Below are 23293 nucleotides of genomic sequence, written 5' to 3'. Positions count from 1 at the left end.
TTATTGGGTCCATAAATGAAAATTTTCAATTATTGTTCTATGTACGACTAGAAATATTTGTGACATAATTCTGACATTTTCAATAACACTTTTTAACTGTGGGAAAATAACCTCACAAGCGACCATGTCCTTTAACGGACCTCAACGTTTTGTTGACTAAACTTCTGGAGGTTCTTTTCAAAAAAAGTGTGTATCCTAAAACCGGTCCGCTGAAATGAGCAAAACCGGGCCGCGTTTACTTCCGTTTGGTGCATTTGCCCTTACTAAGCCACTGACTCGTTTTTCAAAACTCACAGCAAAAAAAAACGCTGGAAGTATTCGATAAGATATAAAGAGACGAATAAAATCAAATATAATGATTAGCAATCTATATTTTATTTGTCTAGATACGTGCTTATTTGTGTTTTGAATGTTTATTTGTTTTAGATTGTTTTTTGATTCACATCTTTAAATTGATATTTTGATAAAACTTCAAGTGAAAAATAAGTGAAATTATTGAATAAATACATTGACGGGTTTCGATAAGTAATGAGGTAGCATACGGTTTAAAATTGGAACTCAAAGGGAAAATATTTCGATTAAATTTAATTGAAACTTGTGTAAATGACTTTATAACCCGAATATTGTAATGGTTTCAAAATTAATAAGACGTAGTTTTAACCATAAAACCAGAGATGCTCATTTGAGTAAGTTTAAATCATACCAACAAATTTATTTTTCACCGAAAATAAATAAATTATGATTTTTAAAATTAAATTGCTTATGGATTTTTAATCTGATAAAAATAAATAAATGGTCATTCCATATCCTCAACTAGATAAATAAACGTAAAATCAACTTCATACCAATGTTCCGAAAATCAATAATTTTCACTGAGCTATGCTTGAATACATTCAGAGCCAAAAAAACAAAGCAGTCAAATTTTCCTTCTTCAACCAAATCATATAAACAATCATGCATGACAACGACGCTTCTGTATTTCAAACACTTTTGCGATACATGATATGGTAAAGAAGGACGCAGACTATCAGCTATCGAACGTCTCGATGCTGATTTCCTTCCATGACGACTTTCAACCTTAAGGATTATAACTGATATGTATCAGTTTTGAGCGATCTATGTAGGCTATCAGATGATTTTTTATTTTTCTCTTTGACCCCCCCCCCCCCCCGCAATCTCTAGATCCGTGCCTGCATCAGATTTGTTAAGAATATCCACATCAAATGACACAACATGGCCTCTGTTAAACGAAAACGTTTGCTTCTAGATTTAATTGTGACATAGTGTTGCATGTTTTTTTTTTTTGTTTTGTCTAGGATTTTAACGCTCTCGCGTTATTCATCCCTTATACACATAGTGTTGCAGTGCCGACGAGAATTATCCACATACTTGAGTATGTATGTATGTACCTACTTTTATTTTGAAATGTTTTCACTTTTACTGCTTTCTAGAAATTGATACAAACAGGAGCTGCCTATCACGTCAAACTGCATTCTTAATGTAGAAATATGCATTATTCAAACACATTAAGAATTCAAATGGCCGGGGTTAACGAAAAGTCTTTTACAGTTGCTTTTTAGTCCAACTTAAAGTCTAACCGAAATAGGTTCGAATTTTCGACGCACAATTTTTCGTTCTTGAGAAAAGATGAGTTCCAGAAAGTTTAGTTGTGAATATAGCAGCAGATTTACAAAAGGTAAAAAACAAGCTCAATGCCGTGAAAGTGATCTTACTAGTTTTAGGTAGTAATTTATGAAGAAAATAATTCAAGAGATGAAATAAATGATGTTTGAAGTTTATAATTGAAAAAATCATTTTAGTCGATTACATTAGATTGAAATTCTGCTGTTTTTAAATTTTCTCATGGAAACTGGTTCGGCCTGGTCAAAGGCCTGCCCAAAAAGTTTTGAAAAAACCATTGAATTATGAAATTTTAACCACAATTTTTTTTATCTGTTATTGTCAGTAAAACATTGATTTTGATAAAAAAAAACTTCAATTTCATAATAAATCATCTGTGTGATATTTATTAATCCAAAAATAAATTTATCATTTAAAAAATATTCATTTCTTATTTAAGATTTTCAACTGAAGCTAAGCTGTCTTTTTATTTTAAATTTCAAAAACGAGCTCAAGCTTATTTCTGAATCTGAAAGGTGAATCATAATTTAAAATTTAAGTACGATTTCAACGTGTACAAAATTTGGTGACAATCTGTCTAGTGGTTTTTTTTAGATAATCGAGATCGAGAAAAATTCAGAAAAGCCCCAAAAACAGATGGGAATTAACTATTCGACCGAAGTTCACAAGGTGAAATGTTTAAGAAGTTCTAAAGGATCGAATAGTGAGCGAAAGTTTGAATAAAAGTGAAGATGATTGATTCCATGAATTTAAGAATGTGAGATATTTTTTCAAGCACAACTCGAAACTATCAATAAAGGAAGTGATAAAAAAAGATATTTTTTTCTGACTGGTTCTTCAATTCTACAAGGTAGAAAAGCTGCCTCCGGTGATCAAATCGTGCGCAAAATATTTGGACTGTTTGTGGGGAGATATTTTGAAAATTTTCGTAATGGACAGAAAAAGGAATTCTTTAGCGGTCACCATGCAATTTTCCAACCAGAAACTTTTCGTTGACAAGTTTCACCTGTATTTCCCTAAAATGAACAAGGGAAAAAATTGTAAAATTTGTCTTCTAGTATTTGAGGACGCTAACGATCTGTGGAAACAGCAAAACACTCAGTGTTTCATAACGATTGACACGATGAATGGTTAAAAATACAACGAAAACTGCCTCCAAAAGCGACCGTTTTCTCTGCAAAGAACTTCGCTAGGACCCACAAAGTTTAATCTGTGTTTAAGTTGGATCTGGAATCGTGTCATTACGAAAAAGACGGTGGTGGAGTGATAAAAAGTTAAATATGTAGTTTTTGTGCCGAAGGAGGACAATCGGCTAAATCTTCGAGCAAATTAGGGTTATTTGGAAAGTCAAGCTTCAGGAAACAGAAAACGTAATCAATAATAGCCTTGATTCGACATTAGGATGGTTAATAGTATGTATGGCGCACGTGTTGCCCAAATATTCAAGTTGAAAAAAAAGGAAAATTGTATAGAATTTTGGACGAATGTTTGCAATGAAAACCATGTTTGCTATTCAGTAACCTGCAAATAAATTTTTTGTTCCCAAAACAGCCAGAAATTTTTTAAGAATCGCATGTTTCACTTCAAGCTCGCATTGCATCTCGCACGTAACTTTTGATTTAACCGATAGAACTTTTCAAAAATATCACACATGTGTGTTATATATTTCAAAAATCATCTAGCAAAATTTCGATTATCTGCGTAGTTTCTGATCGAGATATGACAGTTTTTTTTTCGTAGAATTGCTGTATCTCTGTTCAAATTTTGTGATTGATCTGTTGTACGAAGAAAATTTAATCAACAAATCCCAAGCAACCAAAAGTTCGGATAACATTCCTCTATCAGGTTTAATCAGCTTAATCGAGTATGCTAATACAACTTCTTTTCAGCTCAATTTTTAAGTAGTTAAACGAACTTTAAAGTTGAAAAAAAGTTAGCACAAATCGCCAAACAACTTTTAACCAGCTTCAAAATTCACTTTATAAGCAGCATAAAAAATTGAAAAAAATACTCTTTCGCTCCTTTAATTGCCTTCTCAAGTCCGCTTATTTGATTCATATTAATCAACCATATTTGTTACTAACTCACATTACATTTAAAAAACATGTTCTTACCAAGCCTCGAACCCGAGCTCACTGCTTGAAAGTCGAGATCCATACTTGTTGCCTCATATGAACATCATGAGTAGGCAACGATTTTACTCGATGTGATGATTTTCTTTAAAACGACTTTCAGGTTCTTTATTTCTACTTAATTCCCACTTTCAAGCTGTTAAAAAGTTCTTCCGGAACTTAATGTGTACTTCATATAGTTGTTTCCCAAGTAACGATGTGTTTATTTATGCAAACACGTGTTGAAGTTCGAAAAAAGTAGATTTAAGCGTTTAAATCTACTTCAAAGTTTCTATAATACCAAGTTGCTTTTGAACGCCCGTTGGAACTAATTAAAAACTTTCAAGTTTACAAAATAGTACAACAGAGACTTTTTACGAACTATTGAGCTGTACAAAAAGACTTGCAACCCTTTGATAGCTACTTGATTTTGAAAAAAATGAGAAGTACGTAACAAGTAGATTGTTTTTCTTCATACAAACTTTAAAGTTCCCAAAAAGTAGAAACAGAAACCAAAACAGTACTTTAAAGCTTTGTTTGAGTATTGGCTGAACTTGATAAAGAATTAAGTTCCATGGACCTCGAAAAAGCATTTTGAACAGCAAAACAGTTTCACAGAACTTTTGTACAGCTATATATGAACTTATTAGTTCGTTCCTTAAGTGATATTCGAACTTTTGGTTGCTTGGGATATCACTACATCCAACATTGATGGAAGTTCATAGTTGAACTGGAAGTGCACAGGCATTTCACTTCTAAAGAATTATGAACGGTACTGTACGTAATAGAAAACATTCTAAATATGTTGAATATTCTTTTCCCCCTTTTGCTCTTTTAAATTCGAATTATTTTTTTAAATGTTGTCATCCATTCAAAAATTAGGTTTAGTCTTAAACGTAAACGACTTAATTCAAAATTTGATTTCCTCTGAGTTTTGTATTTAAATTACAGTTTAAATTTATCAATTCGAGTTCTAGGGTTTTTTTTTTACTTAATTGCAGAATTTCAGTATTTCTGGACAAAGATAATACTACTTGATATTCAAGTCTTGCATTCTGCATAAAATACATAGTCAAAACACCGCCTTTAAATTTAATTTTTCAAAGTTCGAACCCCGGAATCACAATAATGAATTCATAATTTTGATTCAGTAGCGCTTTCTACGCCATTAATTCAAATTGACTTATGACTGTTGACTGATTTCACTGGATTCTGTAATCTTAGTAAACTACATTGATCTTTTCTCCTTTTTGGTAATTGAGCTTGAAAATTTAGTCATGCACAATTTTTCATAATTTTATCTCTGAGCTGTAAAGCTTAAATGAAGGATTCCATATTTTAAATTTTGTGATTCTGGTTCTTCGTAGTTTACTATTATTTTGAGTCTCTCGAGAGTCACGTATCATGTATATTAGACTGGCCCATAACAAAAAAAATCCTCATGTTCCACGCGGCACCCTCTAGATTGGTGCATTTAGGTGAAAAAATGACTTTCTGAACGGATTTGAAATTTGTATGGAGATTTTCGGCAAAATGTATGAAAAATCGACATAATTTCTCTCTTTGTGTTCTAAAATATGTTTCCAGTATGCTAGAAAGCTCAGAATTTCAGAAATTGTAGTTCAATCAATTACAAACAAGTTTGTAGTAGATTGTGACGCGATACGAGTTGACTGTGATGAGTTATTTGCAATTGAATGTGTGACTTTTATCGCATTTCTTTGACATATCGTGAACGGTGTATGGGCTAATAATCGCACTAGCTTGATTACATCGTCACACAATAAGAATAACAAATAGTTTGTGTCCTCGGAAAAGTTGCCAAAAAAGATTTTTGCAAAGATATTTGTTATAAAATAAGCTACAAATTTGTCGAGGACACAAACTTTCTATCTATTATTCTCATTGTGCGACAATGCGAACAAGTTAGTACTATAATCCACCCATACATCGTTCACGACATATCGATAAAATGCGAAAAAAATCGCACATTCAAATGCAAATAACTCATCACAGTCAACTCGTATCGCGTCACAATCTACTACAAACTTGTTTGTCATGGTTTGAACTACAATTCCTGGAATTCTGAGCTTTCTAGCATACTGGAAATATATTTTGGAACACAAAGAGTGAAAGTATGTCGATTTTTCATACATTTTGCCGAAAATCTCCATACAAATTTCAAGTCCGTTGCGCCAGCTCATGTTTCTGCCAAATGACCTGAAACTCTCAGAAAGTCATTTTTACACCTAAATGCACCAATCTAGAGGGTACCGCGTTGAAAAAAATGTTGTAAAAATCATCCCATACAAATTTGGGCCAGTCTAATGTATATACACTAACATATGACCCAAGATCTTTATAAATTTGTCTCTACAACAATGGGGCCGACTTTTAAAAAAAAATCATGAACATTTTATAGCTTATATATTTACTCATGTAACACATTTTTCTACCATATTTGATTATCTTTTTTACCCCCATTCAGTCGATATTGGTGTTCAACATTATAATTCCATTGGGATGGTTATGGTGATTGTGTTTTAGATCGATTGAGAAAATCTCATCAAAATGTAAATAATCCTACGCATGCAGAAGGAGGTAAAACCCACTGGGAGTGTTTTGGAAAAGGTCACAATTAATCATGATCAATTCCAAAACCGAGCACTTCAGCACATATAAAAACAACATCGACAAATAAAGCGAAATCTGTGACCCGATCTTGAAATCTGAATCTGAAAGTTAATATAAGTTTTGAAACAGAGGAACATACATGATATACAACAGTAAGACCCATAAAAAATACGAACACGTTTAGGTTGTTTTTGACGATTTTTAAGGATTTTCTTGTAGGTATATTAGCTGTGTTCGGCACTAAAGCACTAATCGCTAATTAGTCCGCCAACTTTTTTTTAGCGGTTTAATTTTGCCGCTAAATTTTGGTTGGGGTATCGAATTCATCCCGCTTTTTTTTTTGGTTCCGCTTACTGAAGACCGGTAACGCCTCACGGCTTGAAACTCACGTATTATTACTGATAGAAGTATATTTTTAGTATTTTATCAAACTGAAAAGACATTTGGTAACATTATGACTCCAATATCCAATAACATTAGGACCTCAATATACAGATGACACATTCCACGCGCTTGTACCGCTCAAAAATGATTTTTACCCGTTCACCTATCAAAAAATCTCAAACTTGTAATTAATTTTGATTATTCAAATCGCACAAAACCAGCGGAAAAAAAGAAAAAATGTTCTAAACATGTTTTATATAATTTTGAAAAATTAAAATTTTTGTTGAAAGAAGTGAAGAATGTTGACAACTTTTATATAATAATTAGTTAACATATATGGATTGATGTTCAAAATTTTTTTCATACGTTTTGAAGCCAACAAATACTGCTTCATTTTGCAGAAAAAAGAATTTGTTTGTAGTCACTGGGATTGTACTAAAAAGCGAACAAAAACAGTCGCAAATGAGTGAATTAACGTCACAGAAAAGGAATTTTTTGAATTTTACGAGAAAACTTTTATATTTTAGAGCAACAAAAAAAAGCTGAAAGCTGTTTTGACCCTCCAGGTGGATGAATTTTTAAAAATCGAACATAGTTTAGTTGATTTTTTTTTATTAGTTCGTGATTTTCAAATAAAAAACAAAATATTGAAATTAAAATTTAAAAACAATTTTTTGTGAATCTTTAAATAAACACTGTAAGAAACAGTAGTAATTTGAACGTATGATTTCTTTATATGCTTTATACATTCAAGTGCCAGTCAAAATAAGGAAAAAGTTAGGAAAAGATACCGTCAAACGGGGCATCATGCAACATCGGGGTTAGATGGAACATTTTTCATACCACAGCACTGATATATATATTTTTTTATTTTATATAACGTAATCGAGTTATCTTTGAATGAATAGAAAATGAAGATGACATAATTTTTCACATCTTAAGCTAAAAATACTTGCTTTCATTTTCATTCAAACTTTAAAAAATCCACCAATCTATTATATGAAATTCCCTTGTCACGATGTTTGTAGCACTACTCCTCCGAAATTACCCAAATGATTCGAATGAGATTATTTTTAGAGTCGGTTTATATCGAATAAAAAAACACAAAGTCGCATCAGTTTGTAATATTTAAATTTGTAGTTATTTGAAACAAATAAAAGTCATGGCTGCCATTTTTCGAGATTTTTTTTCCTTCGGGCGGTATGTTTTTCGTCTCCAAGGCGTCGCGAGCAAACGTCGCGAGAGAATAGTAACCATGGCATAGCATACTGATTAGTGGGAACATTTAGGCGCATTTTTTCTAACAGACATACCTACTGTCACTGCACGTGGTGGAGCTATGAAACCTAGATGTGTTTTTTTTTTCTTTTTGATTCTCAGCTCATTTGTACAACACATATTAATGAATTAGGCCAAATATGATTCAGATTCATTCATTAAAATTATTTTAATAGAAAACAAATTCTAGGCCCAACAAACTATTGGATAAACACATTGATTTTTCTAGCCAGGCGCAAGCAGTAACGCACACAGGCTAATCAACTCCAGATCTCGCCTGGAGAGAGCAGCTGAGAACGAAAAAGGACAAATCGAATGATTGTATCTTCTTAATATGATGATTGACCTGCCTGAATCACTAATCACTTATGCCCGATCCAGGGGAATAGTAAAAGATTATTATCATTTTTTATGTCTTTGTTCATGTTTTTTATTATGTTAGTATAAAAACATTGAAATAATAGAAAACATAAAATGGACTGTGGAGCAGAGAACGCAGAGACATCTGGAACAAAGGAACAGAAGAAACGTGGACCACCAGTACCATACGTTTCAAATAGGCAGTATCGTTGGAAGCATGCTAGGAAAAATGCCCTTTAATGAACAAACCATGGGTGATGTGAAGTAACTTCGCCAATCACTAGGACAATTCTCAGCGGCTGGAAATGATTTATTTGGAACATCGAAATCACAAAACCTAAGAATGGATTCATTTTAAAGAATTCGATAAACATAAGGATTTTTAAAATCTTAGCTTCATTTTTTGACTGTTTTGGATTTCAGAGTACAATCATTTCTGATCATTGATCAAGGATAAAGCGCATTTACTCGCTCTTGAAAATAAAAAAGAGAAACGGAAAATATTAGTAGAACAAAAACCCTTCAAGGTCTGAAAGCTTCAAAGGTTTTTTTGAAAAAAATTATCCTAATCGTAGAATGGAATTTTACTTATTGAATAACCCCGAAAGCTTTCCACAAGCAATAATTTTTCAGTTCTTAAATAAATTACATTTTATTCAAATTTTTAACAAAAAGCATTGTATTCTACAATGTATGGTTCCCTCATGCATTTAATATATGATTCGATTTTTATTAAATTTATTTAAATAGCAATTCGTTAATGAATTTCGAAAAAGGTGAATGCGCCAAATGTAAACATATGGAGTTATGAGATGGGTAAAGAAAGAGGTCCGTTCGGAGACCTACATTTTGATGCTACAAAGTTATCTAAAAAACATAATAATATTTTTGCTGAGCTGACAAACTCTGAGAAGCTGACATTGGCGCATTGATCGTATTAAAAACTCCATACCGAATTGAAAGATATGATTTGACAAAAAATAGTTTTCAAGATTGAACTTATTAAAAACATAAGCATAACGGGTTTTTTAAATCCCTTTATGGAAAAACACCTCATTGCACGAGTAAAAAATATGAAGGATCATTACCGTAGGAACGGGGGGGGAGGGGGGGGGGGTCGGTGTTTAACCCCCCCCCCCCATGAGGATCTAAAACATCAAGCAAGGTATTCTACTCTACACTCAAAAATTAAATTCGGAACCAAATTAAGATAATAGAGTAAGGTGAATCAAGAGTAACAATCTAGACTAAAAACTAACGCCCAAACCTCAAAAAACCCATCCCAAATCATAAATTCTGGTACACAATTTTTTCAAAAAATTTCTCACTTGTTATAAATTTAGGTCTGAATATCAAATTTCGAATCAAATTAAACCCATTTGAAGGTTCTTATTCCATAACTCCCATAACCAAAAGTGTATTCTTATTTTCGTATTCCGGATTCTGGATTCAGTTCATAATTCTTGATTTTCAGTTCGAATAATCAGAAAAAAATAGGATGGAAAAGCTTCTTTGAAATCCTGGTACAGATTTGGTTTAGCATTTCATATCAAATTTGAATCATTTTTTACGAGTTTATCGAGATCGAGTTCTTAATCTTAATTCTTACATAAAATTCAAAAATTTTAAGCTTCGAAATAGCAATTCAAAATTGAAAAATCAGATTCAGATCTTTGTAAATTCATTATTAAATTCTGATTCACAATACACATCAACAATAAATAATTTAAATAGTGAATTAAGATTAAACCTGAACTAAATACAGAATTTAATCTATAGATTCATGAATGGGGGCTTTCAAACTTGGCTCATAAAATTCTGATCTGGAATAAGATTCTGAAATCGTATTTTTTGTTCATTTCAGAAATCGTATAGAAATTTGACTACAGATTAAAAGCGCAATTTTTGAATTCATGTTCAGAATGCAGATTCAAAATTCAGAAAAAGATTAAGTTTGTAAATAAATATTACATTCAACATAAATTGTTGAGGAATTCGAGAGATCAACAAACACATCGCGGACCAAATCTTGTATTTTCGCTTGCCAAATGTGCTAAATTTCAAAGTACAAATGAAATGGACTGAATGTAAGTGTTAAACTTTATTCGACAAAATTGAGAACAATATTTGCCGTAACTTGAAAATGCTCAATTTGTAAAATTATGTTCAGAGGTTTCTGAAATATAGAATGCCGAAATTCGGGTTTTCTCGTCATAGATTTATTCGGTCTTTTATGTGTTAAGGCATCCATAAATTACGTAACGCAAAAAATGCACTTTTTCGACCCCCTCCCCCCCGTATGTCACAAATCGTCACGTTTCGATGTACCCCGCTATGAAAATTACGTAACGCTGATAATTACCCCCTCCCCCCCTCTTTTCATGTTTTTGAATAATGATTTTCGATGGTAAGAAAACATTTTAACATAAATTTTTTTAACGTTCTTCGAAACGGAATTAATATCTATCCAAATTGCTTCTTAGTTCTCATTGATGATAACTCTCTGATAAAATGAAACGATTGTCTTATTAATAGTTGTTCTGTGCTTGTAAACTGATGATCTACCATTATTTTATTTATTTACATAGTATTCCGTCTCACGACATAACTTGACGAACATAATTCCTAAAATTCACTCGGTTCATAGCAACCGTTCTCCAATTTCTCGGGCACCCCACGTTCGCCAGATCACGCTCCACTTGGTCTAACCACCTCGCTCGTTGCGCCCCCGCTCGTCTTGTTCCTACCGGATTCGTAGCGAACACCTGTTTTGCAGGACAGTCGTCCGGCATTCTTGCAACATGTCCCGCCCAGCGTATCCGGCCAGCCTTCACCACCTTCTGGATACTGGGTTCGCCGTAGAGGCGCGCGAGCTCGTGGTTCATCCTTCGCCTCCACACTCCGTTCTCCTGTACGCCGCCAAAGATGGTTCTTAACACTCGTCGCTCGAATACTCCGAGTGTACGCAGGTCCTCCTCGAGCAATATCCATGTTTCGTGCCCGTAGAGAACAACCGGTCTAATGAGCGTCATATACAGGTTACACTTCGTGCGAGGGCTAAGTCTTCTCGACCGCAGTTGCTTGTGGAGTCCATAGTAGGCACGACTTCCGCTGATAATTCGCCTCCGGATCTCACGGCTGGTGTCATTGTCTGCGGTCACCAGTGAGCCGAGATAGACAAAGTCTTCGACTATCTCCAGCTCGTCGCCATCGATCGTGACCTTGTTATTACTGGACAAGCGGGTTCGGTCGGTCTCGGATCCGCAGGCCAGCATGTACTTCGTCTTGGACGTATTAATCATCAACCCAATCCTTCCTGCTTCGCGTTTCAGTTTGCGGTAGATCTCCTCCACCGCCGCAGATGATCTGCCGACTATATCAATGTCATCGGCAAAGCAGATAAGTTGACTGGATCTGTTGAAAATCGTGCCCCGCATTTCGCCCACCGCTCGTCGAATAACACCTTCTAGCGCCACGTTGAACATCATGCAGGATAGACCATCACCTTGTCGAAGCCCCCTGCGCGATTCGAATGAACTCGACAATTCACCCGAAATCCGCACACAGCACTGCTTTCCATCCATCGTCGCCTTGATCAGTCTGATCAGCTTCCCGGAAAAGCCGTTTTCGTCCATGATTTTCCATAGCTCGTTACGGTCGATCGTGTCGTATGCGGCTTTGAAGTCGATGAATAGATGATGCGTAGAGACTTGGTGTTCACGGCATTTTTGGAGGGTTTGCCGCAATGTGAATATCTGGTCCGTCGTAGACCGTCCCTCCATGAAGCCGGCCTGATGACTTCCCACGAATCTGTTTGCTTGTGGCGTTAGGCGGCGGAGTAGGATTCGGGACAACACTTTGTAGGCGGCATTGAGGACAGTGATCGCTCGGTAGTTCTCACAGTTCAATTTGTCGCCCTTCTTGTAGATGGGGCATATTACCCCCTCCTTCCACTCCTCCGGTAGCTGTTCTATGTCCCAGATCCGGATTATCAATCGAAGTGCTGCTTCCACCTTTTGATCACCTCACGATTGTCCGTCAGGACACCCCCGTCCTTATCCCGGCACATTTCGGCTTGCGGCACGAAGCCTTTGCGGGATGCGTTGAGTTTCTGATAGAACTTTCGTGTTTCTTGGGAACGATTCAGCTGCTCCAGCTCCTGGAGCTCCTCCTCCTCCAGGCGGCGCTTTTTCTCCTGGAAAAGTCGGACTCGCTGCCTCTTCCGCTGTCGGTGATTTTCCACATTTCGACGGGTGCCTCTTTGCACTACTGCCGCCCGCGCGGCATTTTCTTCGTCCATCACCCTCCTACACTCCTCGTCGAACCAGTCGTTCCGTCGAGATCGCTCCACATAACCGATGACGTTCTCCGCAGCACTGTTGATGGCTGTTTTGATGGTATCCCAACAGTCCTCGAGAGGGGCTTCGTCAAGCTCGCCCTCTGCCGGCAGCGCTGCTTCGACCGATTGCGCGTAGTCTGCCGCGACCTCAGGTTGCTTCAGTCGCGCGATGTTTAACCGAGGCGGGCGCCGGTTTCGCTTGTTGTTCACTACGGAGAGTTTTGGGCGCATCTTCACCATCACCAGATAATGGTCCGACTCGATGTTGGCGCCCCGACAGGATCTGACGTCGATGATGTCCGAAAAGTGCCGGCTGTCGATCAAAACGTGGTCGATCTGTGATTGCGTTTGGTACGGTGATCTCCAGGTGTACTTGTGTGGGAGGCGGTGCTGAAAAAAGGTACTACGTACGGCCATTCGTTTGGAGGCGGCGAAATCAGCCGTTTTCGTTGGTCAGCTGGTGCGCGCTGAACCTTCCAATTGTCGGTTTAAATTCCTCCTCCTGGCCGACCTGAGCATTGAAATCCCCGATGACGATCTTGATATCATGTTTTGGGCAACGGTCGTATTCACGCTCCAGCTGCGCGTAGAATTTGTCTTTGTCGTCACCGGTACTTCCGAGGTGAGGGCTGTGCACGTTGATGATGCTGATGTTGAAGAACCGGCCCTTGATTCTCAACCGGCACATTCGTGAGTTGATCTACCATATTTAATTTATTTTGTTCAAGGAGCATAACTTGTTATGCAAAATATACTCCACTTAGTAATATTCGTCGGAATAACCAAAATTGCAGTTTGCAAATTGAGAAAAATAGTAAAATTTCCGTCTTAAGGATGAATTGTGTTCCTGGGAGTAATTGTACACATTTTCTAGCGATTATTTCTTGGATATCCAATACACAGTTTGTTTGGGTATAGAAATCGGTCCCCTTCAGCAACGAGTTTTCGACACGGCGCAATCACCGACGGCGCGTGAGGCGCATGAAACATTTCAACGTTATTGTTTGCCGGATTCCGCGAGTTTCTTGGCGGGAGATATGGCGTTCTATGCATCGCAAAGATAGGCTTGGGCATACCGAACATCACATCGTTCACTTCGATTTGTTCCAGCACGACGAGTTGACGGCCAAGCCGCAAGTTCAAAATCATTGTTGTTTCTTAATGTTAAGTGTTTAGTAATAAATTAATTTTAGTCAGTAAAAGTCTTCTAAAGTTAAAAATAAAGTGTGTAGTAATTGTTTAAAATAAACTGTTTGAACTATCAGTGTAAGTGTCATCATTTGATCTCAAGAAAAAACCGCAAAAGTGAATAAAAGAGACTCACCCGAAATTTGGGAGCTAGTGTCCGCTAAATTAATGTCTGGGAATCACCCACTGCAACCCTGAGCCCTCGACACAGTTTAAAGAATCTATCTCAGAATCATTAAAGAGGAAAGGTTACTGGTTTGTAACCTTAATCATGTTGAAGCTTAAAAATTATAAGCTGATTTTGGTTTGCTTATCATTCTGCAAAAATTGCATGACATCAAAATAGCTGCGTATAACTGAAATTTTTAAGGAAAAAATCGTTACGTAACGAGAAGCATACCTCCCCCCCTCCCCTATGTCACAATTCGTAACGCTCGAGCTTACTCCCTCCCCCCCCTAGGAGCGTTACGTAATTTATGGATGCCCCCTAAGATTGCTTGTCAATTCAGATTTCAATTTTTAAACAAAATTGGTTTGTTAACACAATTCACAATGAATTTTTTGTTTTATCCGAAAAAACCCAAATTTTATTCGAAAAATTCATCCACAGGATTTTCATTATGGGAATGATTCTGTTTGAAAAATATTTGCTGTTAAAGAAACATCTTCATCTAAAAAATTTGCACAAAATTCTTTATTTTCCCAATGAATTGTTTAACACCAAGGACATAATTTGGCATTTTGTGTTTCAGAAACCAACAAGCAAATTTCTGCTAATTGGATAGATATTTGAGTAACGGGAAGTGTTGTGTTAAATTTTGTAGAAAGAGGTTTCAATGAAACGGTTTCATTATTAGATTCAAAACATATGAATTATGCTTTTTAATGGAGCATACTAGCGGTAAGCGAAAAAATGTATTCATATAGTAGTTTTTAAGTCATATTTCATACCAAAATCATCAATTTGGTTCGAGTTTGCATCAAGAAATTTGGTCCGAAAATCTGTTGATTTTTATCTCTTACTTTTTTTTTTTGAAAATTTGTTTTTTTTTTCATCGAAGGTTCAAATTTTTGAATTTGCAAAATAGTTTGGAAGGTTAGGCTTCTTTGATTTGAGTAGAGATAAGTTTTTTTTAAGAAATGGAAGACTCACCTGAAAAAAGCTTATTTTATGCCCAAATCAACTAAGTTTGATCTATTCGACGGGCAAAAAATCATAGGTAAAAATTAGTCACCAAAACCCCCCCCCCCCATGAGTCGGTTCTTCCTACGGCCCTGTCTAGGATACTTATCTTTGCGCAGCGTGTCTCTATTAAGCGTTGGCTTGTAACAATTAAATATTATACTTGGTTTATTCTGTGTTTAAACCAATTCGGAATAAATGTTCAAAACATTGCAAATCATAATCGACGCAAATTACTCTCAGTGCAGTAAAATGGGTAAACGAGAACCCAAATAAAGTGAGGTAAACAAATTTTGAAACACCGTGTACCCATATTGCCAACATCGAGAAAACAAAAAAATAAAGCCACACGCTAGCAATCGAAAAAACCGCCAGTTTCCGGGAGTGTGCTTTTAATCGTGCGAGAAGCAGAAGTGACGCCGCGAAGCATTTTGCCCTGCTGTTGGGAAAAACGGCAAAGATACCGTGTAAGGCGAAGCCTCGAACGGCAGCAGTTCTGCTCAGTCACGAGATTGCCAGTCCGGAAACCTGAAAACGGCAAGCACGTCGGAAGAAGGCACTCGACTCCTTTGTCGACAAAATCTGAGTAAATCACGAGACTGTGGCAAACGAAGCCAGCCAAGAATCCGGAAAAACGGCAAGCAAGTGGAAGAAGGCAAATTAAAGGACGACGTTGAATCTGCTTTGATGCAATTGTGGCCACGAGCCAATACGGAAACAAAAGAGAAGAGGCCGGAAACAAGAAAACACGAAAAGAGCCCCAAAGAAGGGGCTCTTTCTTTCTTTTTTCTTGTTCTCTTTTTCTTTTCCTTCTCGACTAGCGTTCTGGCAAAGGGCACGGTGAACGGACGAAACCTGGATCCAGACAGAAGAATCTTCCACATCCGGGGGAAATCTCTCCGGAAGCGGCTGGAATCGGAGGCCCGGTCACACAGGAGTCGTCGGAAAGAACGAGGGGAGTCAAGGTCAACCGGCTTCCACGTGGTTCCAGAAATTTCGTTTCTCTGGCCGAAAGTTCGTGCGCATCGAGGAGATCCGTCGACAGAGCGCTTGGCACCCGCCGGGTGGAGTGCTGAATCGACCTCAGACAGGCAGCGGGAGCAGTTCCGTTCCGGAGGAATCGACATCGTGTGGGAGAGGCCAGTGCTGATCGTCACGACATCTGGTGGCCAGAATCCACAACGTTCATCGGGTGAGGCAATCGCGACACCTGGTGGCGGGTTTCGGAAGCTCGCCGCTTTTCAAGCAGCAACAGCGAGAGACGTTCGCTTGCTCCGTGAGCCACCGGGGTGTGTTAGCCGGTCCCCGGAGGCGCATTGCCTGGTGGCGAGCGTGATGTTTGGTCCGAGGATGACAGCAGGGCAGCAGGAGATCGACGCACAGAAAAACTCCGGGTCAGCGAGCCATCTACCGAGTGCGACAGAATGCAGTTTTTGCACGTAAGTCGGAAAATCATGAATAGATGTCATTTGTTTACCCACCCACAATTATTTCGACCATGGGCCATTGGAGCCAAGAATAAAATGATTTGCTAAAGGCAATGTTATAAAATGAACATTAACATCTTATGTTTTCGTGATATCATTCGGAAATCACCACAAGTTCCCCTGTTAGCTAAATTTAATGAGCTAGCCGGAGCCTGACAAAGAGGAAGAAACAACTCTCTTCTTCTTCTTTCAGCCAACTTCTTCTTACATTGGCACCCAACGTTAAAAACCCACACAGCACAACAGAAAATTTGGTTTTTTGATGGTTTTTCCTCCTTATCGTTAATTTTCGAAATCTTGTTAAGATTTCTTGTTTGGTTCGTTTTTGGATTGATGTTTCGATTCTGCTGCTTCAGAATAAGTAGCAATAAAAGTCAACATTATTATTAGTACAATACAAAGTAAGAAAATTATTTTAAGATGGATTTTTCGTTGCTATCAGAAGAGGAGATCGCTTACGAATTAGCGTTGTGACACATTTTGAATGTGAATTCACTCACACATCGCAGCAAAGTGTTGCGTTTAAAAGCACTTCTTCAAGAAGAACAAATTAAGGACCTTTTTCACAATAGTTCGATTCATGTGATGAGTCCAACAATAAATATTGAGAATTGCACAGTTGGCATTAAAGATCTACAAACTTTTGCCGATTTAGCTTGCAAAACAAATAACAACCAGGATCTTAAAATAGCTAGAGCTAGATTGCTTCATTATGACCAAAGATTGAAAATTATAGATCCACCAAATTATCTTATTGATGTCCTCACTTCCCTTCAGTCAATCGTAAGCGAGTTGCTTAAAAAAGTGCGTGCGCATATTGAAAACGGTGCTAGTGCAAACTCTAGTTTAATGGCAGTGGAAGAGGAAGGAGTCGGAGGAGAAAGCAGTCTTGCTGAGATCTTCAACGCTTCAGCAAGTATTCAAAACACCACGATTCAGGCAGGTTCACCAATCAACACAGGCCGAGGACGAGGGCGAGGAGTTTCGCCACATCAACAGACAGGAGCCGTTCCAAAGCAACGAGTGTTGAACAACGACTTCGAAACCAGCAACCCTCCACACCTTCTCCCCAATCCTCATGCGCAACAACAACGGGTTTGGAACAACAATGCATCTGCAATCAACCGTGATCAACAACTACAGCAATCAACTGAAGACAACAACGAAGGTAATCGACGTGACTTCAGATCAACACAGGCAGGAAACAGCAGCACGGAAAGAGAGCGTTTCGACGATCTTAGGAGCGAGCTCTTGAACAACCTGTTGCAGCTACAACTTCAGCCACGCAGAAACGACGAGAATAGCAGGATGCAGAAGGCGATACACCACTGGCGTTTCTTCTTCAAGGGGCGCGAAGACATCGAGAATCTCAACACGTTCCTGGATCGAGTTGAAAGCTTTGCTGTTTCGGACGATATTTCCGATGAGGTGTTGCTGTCAGGCGTGAAGCACTTACTCATGAACGACGCGCTGGAGTGGTATGCAGATAACCAACGTCAACTGGTGTCGTGGGACGCGTTCAAGCGTATTATTCGACGTGACTATCTAGGTGAAGAGCATGGTCAGTTGCTGAGGGCTGAGGCGTTTTTCCGTTACCAAGGTGAAACAGAATCGTTCGATCAATACTACAAGGACATCTCTACTTTGTTCCGGTTTGCCGATCCACCGATGTCCAACGCAGAAAAGCTGTTTCTGGTAAAAAAGAACATGCGCATGGATTACCTATCAGCAGTCACAGCAGCGAACCCTACAACGCTCGAGCAGCTAGTTCGGACGTGCAAAACCCAAGACAACATGAAGCTTTTGCTGGACAGACAACAACGCATGTCTATTCCGCGCGAATCATTATTAGCACCGAGGTTGGCCACTCCGAAGAACCAGCAGAAACCGTCGTACAACCAGCGTTTTTCGAAGGTGAATCTGGTGGAGAAGAACAACGCGGGAGAATCTGCAGCAACAACTCGACTACAAAAAGAAGCGGCAGATGCAGACGACGATGAGTATTGGCACCTGAAAATGGAAGAGCTGACGGAGCAGATCAACGCCATCAAGACTTTCGTGGATCGTAGACATCCCAGAACCATGAACAGGCAGAATCAACCGTCGATACCCAACCAACAACAGCAGCCACCGTATTCGCAGTACACGCAACAGCAACAGCTGCAGGCTACACAACATCAGTGGCAGAGGTCTCGGTATCCGGTAGAACAGCAACAGTTTGAAGGTTCGCAGCAGTATGCAGGGAATCAAAATCATCAGTGCCAGTATTCGCAGCAACCGTGGCAAGGTCAGCAGCAACGATCTTCGAATTACAATCAACAGTATCAGCACATTCAACCGAATCAACAGTACCTGACAACTCAACATCAATTTCAGCAGCACAGACAACCCTGGCAAACACAAGAAGCACAGCCTCCAAAACAGCACTTACAGGACCAGCGGAGAACTCTGACAACTTGTTGGAATTGTGAAGAAGCAGGACATCGATTCGTCGATTGTGAGAAGGAGCAAACATTTTATTTCTGTCATGGCTGCGGCAAAAAGGGATTCACTCTGCGCAACTGCACATCATGTCGTTCTAGCGCGGGAAACTACGAAGCGGGGAATCGTCAGTAGAGAGGGATGATTCAATTAACCCAAGCGACACTCTCAATGAAAATCTGATATTGACACACTTAAATGCTATCATCATAAATCCCGGACATGACAACAGACCGCATGCAATCATCGGAGTATTAGGTAGAAGGATGAAAGCACTATTAGACAGCGGAGCCAATTGCTCATTGCTAGGCGGCAAGCATACACGAATAGTTGACGATCTAGGATTACGGAAAGGAACGGTGCAAGGTGGAATAAAGACAGCAGATGGTACGAGCCACATGATATCAAACTTCGTTCGCCTGCCTATTGCCTACAACAATCGTAACGAAACACTCCCTGTTTTATTAGTTCCGTCAATCCCAGACTGTATTATTTTGGGGATGGACTTCTGGAACACCTTTGGTGTTAAGGCCGTGTGTTGTACGCTGGAATCCATGACGACAGAAGCAGATGTAGAAGATCCTCCAGAAGAACAGGTTACGAAGACACTATCGGATGAAGAGCAGAACCGGTTAGAGATGGTTGTACAGCAATTTCCCAAAGCAGAAGATGGCGAATTAGGCAGAACACAGCTATATGAGCACCGTATCGACATTGGAAACGCACCACCGAAGAAACAAAGGCATCATCCGATGTCAAAATACGTGCTGGAGGAGGTAAATAAGGAGATCGACAGGATGTTGGCCATGGATGTCATCGAGGAGGCCATGTTCTCCCCTTGGAACAACCCACTCGTCGCTGTGAAGAAGAAAAACGGAAAATGTCGTGTCTGCCTAGACGCCCGGCACCTGAACAGTGTGATGATTAACGAAGGTTACCCGATTCCACAAATTTCGTCAATCATCAACAACTTAAGCGGTTGCACATACATCTCGACCATCGATTTAAAGGACGCATTTTGGCAACTTCCATTACATCCAGATTCTCGTCCGCTAACTGCATTCACAGTACCTTCTCGGGGTCATTTCCAGTTTCGCGTTGTTCCTTTCGGTTTATGCACGGCTAGTCAAGCGCTGGCGAGAGTAATGACGCACATCTTCGCCGACATGGAGCCGCACGTGTTTCACTACCTCGATGATATCGTGGTTTGTTCAAAAGACTTCGAGGAGCATCTGAAGACATTGGAGGAGGTCGCTCGAAGACTGAGAATCGCGAACCTAACAATATCCAAGGAAAAGTCGATGTTTTGCCGGAAAGAGATCAAATACTTAGGATACGTCTTGAACGAGCAGGGTTGGAAAGTCGACGATGAAAAGGTAGCATGCATTGTAAAGTTCCCGGTTCCGACTCAGCGAAAGGAGTTGCAGCGTTTTTTGGGCCTCTGCAATTGGTACCGTCGCTTCATCCATAACTTTGCCAAGCTTGCAGCACCACTTACGGAACTTACCAGAACCAAGGTTAAATTTCGCTGGACCAAGGAAGCAGAGGAGGCATTTTTAAAGCTGAAGTCCATGTTAGTGTCCGCACCAATTCTTGCCATGCCGGACTATTCCAAGCCGTTCGCGATCGCATGTGATGCCAGCGATGTCGCTATTGGAGCGGTGCTCACCCAAGAGATTGACGACGAGGAACACCCGATATGCTACTTCTCCCAAAAGTTGTCAGCATCGGAGAGGAAGTATTCGACTACAGAACGGGAATGTTTAGCGGTGATAAGGTCAATAGAGAAGTTTCGCTGTTACGTGGAAGGAGTTAAGTTCATCGTGCATTGCGATCACGCTGCATTGAGCTATTTAAAATCGATGAAAAACCCAACAGCACTATTAAGCCGCTGGATTCTTCGTCTGAACGCCTTCGACTTTGAAATCCGATATCGAAAGGGCACAATCAACGTCGTTCCGGATGCCTTGTCGAGAGCAGTCGCCACAATTACACTCTCGAAGGACGATACGAAGGACACTTGGTACATCAAGCTTGTTCAGCATGTGGAAAAAGAGCCGGATAAGTATCCAGATTTTCGGACGATCGACGGAGAGCTGTACAAGAACTGTCGATGTCGTGACGAAACCGGAGTCACTACGCACACATGGAAGAAGGTAATTCCACTTGAAAATCGGCAGGAAGTAATCAAAAGGTTTCACGATTCTACAACAGGAGCTCACCTGGGATTCTACAAGACGCTGAAGAAAATCCAAACCCACTTCTACTGGCCCAAGATGCAGGACGATGTTAGCCGCTTTGTGCGAAGCTGTGATACCTGCAAAGCTAGCAAAGCGCCGAACACAAAGATGATGCCGCAAATGGGGAATGCCAAACCAGCCAAAGTTCCATGGGAGCTGATCTCGGTGGACTTCGTGGGCCCTCTGACGCGCTCAAAGCAGGGAAACACTGTCATGTTTGTCGTAGTAGATTGGATAACGAAGTACGTTATAGTGCAACCGATGAGAGCAGCAGATTCAGTCCGCATGGTACGCTTCTTGGAAGAACAGGTGTTTCTAAAATTCTCACGACCCAGGATCATACTTTCCGACAATGGCAAGCAGTTCGAATCAGCCGCATTCAAATCGTTACTGGCACGCCACAAGATCATCAACATGCGAACCGCCTTCTACTGTCCTCAAGTAAACAACGCCGAACGCACCAACCGCGTATTGATCACATGCATCCGCTCGCTAATCGACGAAGATCATCGCTGTTGGGATGAGAATCTACCGGCGATCACCGCAGCGATCAACAGCGCGAAGCACGAAGTCACTGGAGTTAGCCCGCACTTCGCGAATTTCGGCCGTGATTTGATTCTACACACTGATCTCTACACACAACAACACCTGAACGCCTCGGATGATCCAAAGATCACACAGGATCTACGACTGTCAGGAATCAAGCGAATCCAAGAGTTCATCACGAAGAGGATCAAGAAAGGTCACGAAGACTCCAAGCAGCGATACAACTTGAGGAAGCGGACGGTAGATTTCAAGGTTGGTGATGTAGTCTGGAGAAGGAAGTTCATCTTGTCCTCGAAAGCAGATCATGTCAACCAAAAGCTGAATCCGAAGTTCGTGCCAGCAGTTATTCGAAATGTGCTAGGTGCGAATCTGTATGAGTTAGAAGATGTCTCGAGCGGGAAACGCGGACGCTATCACGCGAAAGACATCAAAGCAGATTAAGTTTCAAGCTATGTAAGCAACAACGCTGACCACAAGCTCACTTAGAGCACAAAACACGAAATGGAGAAGGCTGAAGGACCAACATCATATTTGAAACCTCGCCACCAACAACTCGGAGCAAATTTCCAGAATTCTTCAATTCAAACAACTCAACGGAACACAGCTGATGCTAATTCGTCGCTAGCACACCGACGAACACAACGAAGTAGGCGTTTATGAAGGAGACAACGGCCTTGCGTGGGACCAGCGTCGGCTGAATGGACTCTAAGAACTCTGCCAGGAAGTTCGTCAGAATTTGGAGAGGGCCGGCAACCTTGCGTGGGATTGCCGCCACTTATTGTCCAGAAGGCAATCCTGTTATCGGGAAGCAGCGTAGCGGCGCTGGGGATAGTAGCACTGGTGAGCAACCGTAGCCAGGCGCTACACACCATCGTAGAGAACCCATTCAGGTTCGGGATATTGGAATGTTCGGAAAGTCAAGTACAGCAGCTCCAAATACCACGTCGCTGCAATTGAAAGGATTGTCAGGACATCAGAAAAAGGATTCAGCACCACGGAACACAGTTATGCGAAGAAGTTGTGAGGAGTAGACATCATGACGGCCGCTACTACCATATCGACTCTCTCTCGCTAACTGTCGTAAGCCACACGCCCATATAATCAAGCTATGTACACAAGGCAAAGCCTGTCAACAACGAGCACAGCTCCAAACACAACATCCAAGGTGTGACGAGCAACAACCATCTCTCAACCAACTCTCCACCTGAAAATGTTCAAGAATACCACAATCATGCTAACGCAGCAATCAACCAAGCTTGATAGAACGAAGCACAAGAATCAAGAATACACATCCGTTTTCAGACCGTGACAAACTGACAACTTAACCAACACTCAACCATCAACCCATACGAACTGAAGGAAACTCCGAAGGCAGAACCAGCCCCTTCAGGCTCGGGATATTGGAATACGGGAAATTCAAG

General features: G+C 39.9%; 1 protein-coding gene across 1 annotated transcript in view; it reads left to right on the top strand.

Annotated features, from left to right (window-relative positions):
• Positions 1 to 1562: 1562 nt before the first annotated feature.
• The window catches only part of LOC129757188 (acyl-CoA synthetase short-chain family member 3, mitochondrial), a 54507-nt gene continuing 32776 nt past the window's right edge, over positions 1563 to 23293 (top strand). Inside the window, exon 1 of the mRNA XM_055754321.1 lies at positions 1563 to 1696. Within this exon, the coding sequence (XP_055610296.1) occupies positions 1648 to 1696 (49 nt within the window). The 5' untranslated portion in view covers positions 1563 to 1647. The remainder of the gene's footprint in view (positions 1697 to 23293) is intronic.

Source organism: Uranotaenia lowii, chromosome 3 (assembly GCF_029784155.1).
Source record: "Uranotaenia lowii strain MFRU-FL chromosome 3, ASM2978415v1, whole genome shotgun sequence".
NCBI classification, from domain to species: domain Eukaryota; kingdom Metazoa; phylum Arthropoda; class Insecta; order Diptera; family Culicidae; genus Uranotaenia; species Uranotaenia lowii.
Note: the sequence above shows the minus strand (reverse complement) of the source record. Positions and strands in the feature narration are given on the sequence as shown.